This window comes from Vigna unguiculata, chromosome 10, assembly GCF_004118075.2.
Source record: "Vigna unguiculata cultivar IT97K-499-35 chromosome 10, ASM411807v1, whole genome shotgun sequence".
Classification (NCBI taxonomy): domain Eukaryota; kingdom Viridiplantae; phylum Streptophyta; class Magnoliopsida; order Fabales; family Fabaceae; genus Vigna; species Vigna unguiculata.
In genome coordinates, this window is record NC_040288.1 from 12,631,691 (window position 1) to 12,637,176 (window position 5,486).

At 32.4% G+C, this 5,486-nt stretch overlaps 1 protein-coding gene and 1 long non-coding RNA gene across 2 annotated transcripts; one reads left to right on the forward strand and one right to left on the reverse strand.

Annotated features, from left to right (window-relative positions):
- The first annotated feature begins 456 nt into the window (after positions 1-456).
- Positions 457-873, forward strand: LOC114165745. The gene is made up of 2 exons (XR_003599772.1): positions 457-543; positions 621-873. It is a non-coding gene; the product is annotated as an uncharacterized LOC114165745 (long non-coding RNA).
- A 1,341-nt stretch (positions 874-2,214) lies between these two features.
- LOC114166648 lies at positions 2,215-4,644 on the reverse strand. Its single transcript, XM_028051406.1, has 3 exons — positions 4,003-4,644; positions 2,637-3,377; positions 2,215-2,431 (listed from the first exon to the last, which is right to left on the reverse strand). Exons 1-3 carry the CDS (start codon positions 4,642-4,644, stop codon positions 2,336-2,338), a joined length of 1,479 nt encoding a protein of 492 aa, XP_027907207.1. The 3' UTR covers positions 2,215-2,335.
- Positions 4,645-5,486: the final 842 nt, after the last annotated feature.

A 5,486-nucleotide genomic window follows, 5' to 3' on the forward strand; every position in this document is an offset into this window, starting at 1 on the left:
GTAATCATGCGGTGGTGAGAGTTGGAAAATAAGGTGATGTTATATATTTTATTTGTGTCTAATCTAAACTTGGTGAAAAGATTCCACCACCACCTTGTGTTAAAAGAAGATCTAAGATTTCTATAAAAGGAGGAGAAGTGATTTGATGAGGAATGAAACCAAGATCCAAAGAGAGGATTCAGTTTGTTTGCTTCATCTTTTAAATAAGAAAGAGATTTGCTAAAAAAAACATGATGAAGGAATATTATTGGACACTATTAATGTTGTTGTTGTGTTGCTTTGGATTGTTTTCTATAAGTAGGAGTAAGAAATGTAGTATATTTTTTGTTGATAGATTGAGTGTTTTATAATGTTTATGTGTTTTTTACGATTTTAATAATAGATTGTGTTCTAATATAGGTCACTGCATTAAAGTCACAATTGGATGAACAAAATAAACGAAATGAAGAACATGACAAAAGACTTGATGCAATCATGAACTTCTTTTCTCAAAATTATCAAGGTCAATTGCCTCCTGAGTTGACTATGTTCAATCCTGCACCGGTAATTTTTAAGACTGCATAACTTCTTTTATTTTTCAGAGTTTACATTTGTAATTATGATTCACATTTATATTGTAGGTTTCTGATCAAGGAAGTGTGCCAACTAATACAACAAGTTCTGGACATGAGGAAAATCATATGTGATAGTTGAAGAATATAATATAATGTGGAAGTTAATTGAATCATTTAATGTTTTGAGAACCATTGCACTACTTCATGATAGTTTTTGCTGACTAATATTGTACTTGAATTTGAATTTGAATTCGTATATTTGTTGTACTTTGATATACATTTAGTCATCTATAAATAATTTGTCAATTTGATGAGTTTATATCTATTTAGGTATAATTTCATTAAATATAGATTAAAAAATAGAATAAATGTAAATAATTGTGATTGAAAAAATATATATGAATACATAAATGATAAATGAGTAAAAAAATATAATAATAATAATAATTTAAAAATCTATGATACTTTACGGAGGTTTTGAAACCTATAGTATTTTACGGAGGTTTTGAAACCTATAGTATTTTACGGGGGTTTTGAAACCCAGGGTATTTTATGGAGGTTCTGAAACCTATGTTATTTTATGGGGGTTCTAAAACCTATAGTATTTTATGGAGGTTTCAAAATCCACTATATTTTATGAAGGTTTCAAAATTCATGGTAATTAACCGGGGTTTTAAACCCACAAAACTTAACTGAGGTTTTAAAACCTATGTTAAATACAAAAGGATAAAAAACCTCCGTTATTGATTGGTGCTTCCTGAGGTTCATAAAAACCCCGGCTAATACATTCTCCAGGGATGGTTTATCGGGGAAAATCGAAACCCTGGGTAAAGAACTTAGTAGAGGTTTTAACCCTGGGTAATATAAAAATAAACCTCCATTAAAAATATTTTTTCTTGTAGTGCAAGGAAGGAAAATATACAAAATATTAGGTTGTGAGACAGAAAATAGAATATAAACGATACATAAATGACTTACAAATATAATTTAACCGATTCAATTAATCAATTAACCTATTTATACCAATCAAATCGATCTATATTGTATCATCCCATTTATCAAAAACACTTTATAATGTACACATGTATAAGTACATTTACATTCCTCTTAAAATGGTTCTTCAAAATAGATACTTTTCTTTGTCCATAAGGAATTTAAACATACATACCACAACATGTATACAAAATATCCAAGAAAAGAAAATTATGTAACAATATATAAAACTCTTTCTTTCAATCTCCCCTCAACCACTCACCACGGACTCTCTCCACAATAACATCATAGTTCAGAGACAAGACAACAACACACGTAACTTGAAAAATTCATACATATTTAACATCCATTCAAAGTATACATTTTTGATTCCTTATCTATTCAATAATAGATATCAGTCACAGTAGTTACCAACTAATCGGTTGACAGTAATTTTTTTTTTAAATATTTAAATTATACTTTAAATATATCGTTGTTACAACCAAATAAAATATATTTACATGATCAAACACACAAGTAAAATGAAAATTAGTTTAGAGACACCTTAAAATTTCTCAAAACATTTGAATAACAAGTAATCTACCCTTTTGAAAAATAAGAAACTAGCATCTAGTAGCATTTGGAGAGTTTAGAAAAGGAAGATCGTTTGTAACCAAGGACAAAGGAATTCACTGTTCACACCTCCATTCAATGCTCCAAAATGTAACATGAAACTGATACATTTCCATTAACATGCATGATTACTCTATCATTCAACTTATTAACAACAACTGAAAGAAAACAAAAGATTATGCTTTAGCTTGTTTCTTTGGCTTCAAGAGATAGAACAGGCCTTCTGTCAAAGCAGCTTTGCAAGTCAATGAAGCTCCCAGCAGGTTCAGTGCCTAATCATCCATAGATAATGAAAATCATTGATTCTCAGATATTTAAGTACAAAATTAAGATAATAATAATTTAGACACTAATAATCATTTTTTATTAATAGTGATTATTTTAGAGATTAATCATCTTTAGTTTATAAATTAATACAAAAATATGAAAAACTCATTGAAATCACAAGAGTGAAAAGATGAAGTGCTAACTAGGTACCTCTGTCTCCTCAATTCTCAGCTCATGCTGCTCCAAGTCGTCCAATGGAACATTAAGCTTTTGCAGAAAGGAAACACTTGAAGTTCTCACCAATGGTGTGACTTGAAGATCATTCCACACAACAAACAGTGATGGTCTTCTCACAAAGCCCAAAGCAGACTCTTTTGTGCCATCAGAAGATCTTGGATCAAAGTGCTTCATGGCCACTGGATGCTGTATCAGGCTATGATCCTTTGAAATCACTCCATTCCCAGTGCCATAGCATATATGGTTTTTTATCACTCCTGTGCCATACCAGTAGCAGGGAGTGTGTTCTTCACAAAGTTTTGTTGGCTGCTTCTTCAAACCAAATTGAGGAGCCACCCTTAGGTTCAGTAAAGGAGTGGCTGAAGGATTTGTGAGCCATAATGGATTGAGATGCTTCACACTTTTGTGCAAGTTATTGATACTTCCCAGAGAAAAGTTTTCATCCATTAGGTTTAGAACAGATCCTAGTGGTGTTGTGAGGAAGCTGAATAGATAATCCACAAAATCTCCCTCAGCTTCAGCATAGAGTATTGTTTTCTTTGATTTTCTCACTGTTACCTTTAGGTTTATGCTGGGATTGTGATTTGTCCAGCCTTGATTTTCTGGTCTAAGTTTTGGTGAGAAAGTGCACACACTGTTTGGTCCTCCATTTTCTAAGAATAGGTCGCTAAGTGGAGAATTGGAGATCAATGCTTGCTTTAGCAAGTCCAAAATCTTAAAAAGAAAAAACACAGGTATAAGGATAATGTTCATCATAGAAGAAAATTCTCATGTATTCATCAAATAAACAACAACTTTTCATATAAAATGCATGTGAGATGATGTTGAGAATGATGGCTCTTTCAAGGGAGCATAACAGGACATGTTTGTCTAAATATCTGTTAGTCAAGTCGGTCACTAAGAGAAATCTGAATTTTCAGTTCTGATATTACTGATAGCTCTTTCAAAAGAATTCATAACAGAGATTTAATAATAAGGAAATATCAGTCCAACCCGTGTAAGATTTCCAATCCAAAAAGAAGATGGATTTATAGATATTTTCTTTCTTATTCATGTTCAACTTTCTTATGATATAAGACGACTTAGTGGTGTGCTAATTAAGGAACTTAAGAAAAGATAATCAGATTTAACGTACTGACATAAAAACAGATAAATGCAAGTCCTTAAACGGATCTTGACCAACATGAACTTTTTCTCACATTGTTCATCTTATACCAGTTAGTAGTATATGTTCTAAATTCTAATTAACTAATTCCAGCGCAAAATTCAAAATTTATTAACTAACTTTCATATGGTAGTCTACAACTACCACACCAAATGAATTAGTCTGCAACATTACCTCCTTTTTGCCAACATTAAGGTGCTTCTTTATCAACCTGTGAAAGCTTTTGTAGCCAAGTTGGAGAAGTTGATGAACAGTGTTACCAGGAGAGCTTTGCAGCACCTTTAAATCATCAAAGATCAAGTACATGGTTTGGCCCTTAACAAAAACACCATCTCCATTATTAGTTTCTTCATCAGATTCTCCATGCAGCTTCATTTCTTTGTTCATCAACTTCCCACAGTGGCATGTAGCCTCAGAAAAAGTACTCAAGAACCAATCACCACCCTTTCTGCACCTGTTGCTGCACATGAAGTACTTCATAGGCTTTGCACCATCCAAGTTCAGCTTCAGTTTCTGGCAAAGTGCTTCACAAGGGTTGCGTGGAAAAAGCAACATTTTCTTGCAAATGGGGTTCCAGAAAACATCATCACCAGAATTTTCCAAGCTCTGGTACAAGTTGTTCATGCAACCAATCTCTTCTACTTCATCGTAGCCTTGGTTGTTTGACACAAGCCTTGTGATAGTTCCCAGTGGAAGGGTGAGAAAACTGAACAAAATGTCTGTGAAGTCTCCACTTGCTTCAGCAACAACCACACGGTTTCTTTCTCTATCCACCAAAAGAGTCAAAGGGAGCTTTGGTTCTTGCTCGGAAGCCATGCAAAATAACGTATAAAAATCAAAGGAATTTGTGCAAAGAGTGTGGTGATTTCTCTTTGGGTTGTTGTTTTTGGAATTGCTATGTGATGCCTGGTTAGTTATTAGTGGTGTTGGGTTTCAAATTGCAATGATGAGAAGAAGGAAACAAGGGAGAAGTTTCCTTTGTTAGCCAGAATTAAAAGGACAATTCATGTTTTTGTTGTTTTGTGATATGAAAAAACGAAAGGTCTCACTTTTTGCATGAAAATTGAAATGGTGACTTACACGTAACTTTCTTATTTTTGTTTCTATGAACAAAGTTAAATGAAGTAACTGAAGTCTTTTTGGATTGCATTAATTTGATTAGTATTTTTAGAGCATAAAAGAAGTGTATGGAAGTGAAGGGACTGATATTCCAGAATATGAGTGCAGTAAAAAAAAGAAAAATTATTTAGATGATATCAGGTTATAAAAAAAATTGTCAAAATTTATTTATTATAAAATTATTTTTCAAAAATTAAACTAGTGTTATGAAATAAAGCAAATAACATAGAGGATGACGACAGATAATAGAGAAGAGAAGAAACGAGAGAGAATAGAGGATGAGAGAATAGGGAGCAACTGATCTGTGTATTATTATTGATAGGAAGAGTCCTATTATAGATACAATATGTAATCCATAAAGGAAACAAATCAACCTAGTTAATACAAATATTTACCATAAAGAGTAATGAATCATATGAGTAAATGTATCAAATCAATGGACAATCATTAATTCATAACACTCCCCTTGAGTGTCCATTGATAAAGAATGTGCCTCGTTAAAACCTTACTAGGAAAAACCCTTTGGGATAAAAAAACCT

What these genes read in the sequence shown, in the direction of transcription:
- LOC114166648 (XM_028051406.1), bottom strand. Translation starts at nt 4,644, where the DNA reads ATGGCTTCCGAGCAAGAACCAAAGCTCCCTTTGACTCTTTTGGTGGAT. An exon ending in TTAATGTTGGCAAAAAGGAG is followed by an intron (nt 3,378 to 4,002) that starts GTAATGTTGCAG and finishes TTTCTTTTTAAG; the next exon opens with ATTTTGGACTTGCTAAAGCA. An exon ending in TGAGAATTGAGGAGACAGAG is followed by an intron (nt 2,432 to 2,636) that starts GTACCTAGTTAG and finishes ATGGATGATTAG; the next exon opens with GCACTGAACCTGCTGGGAGC.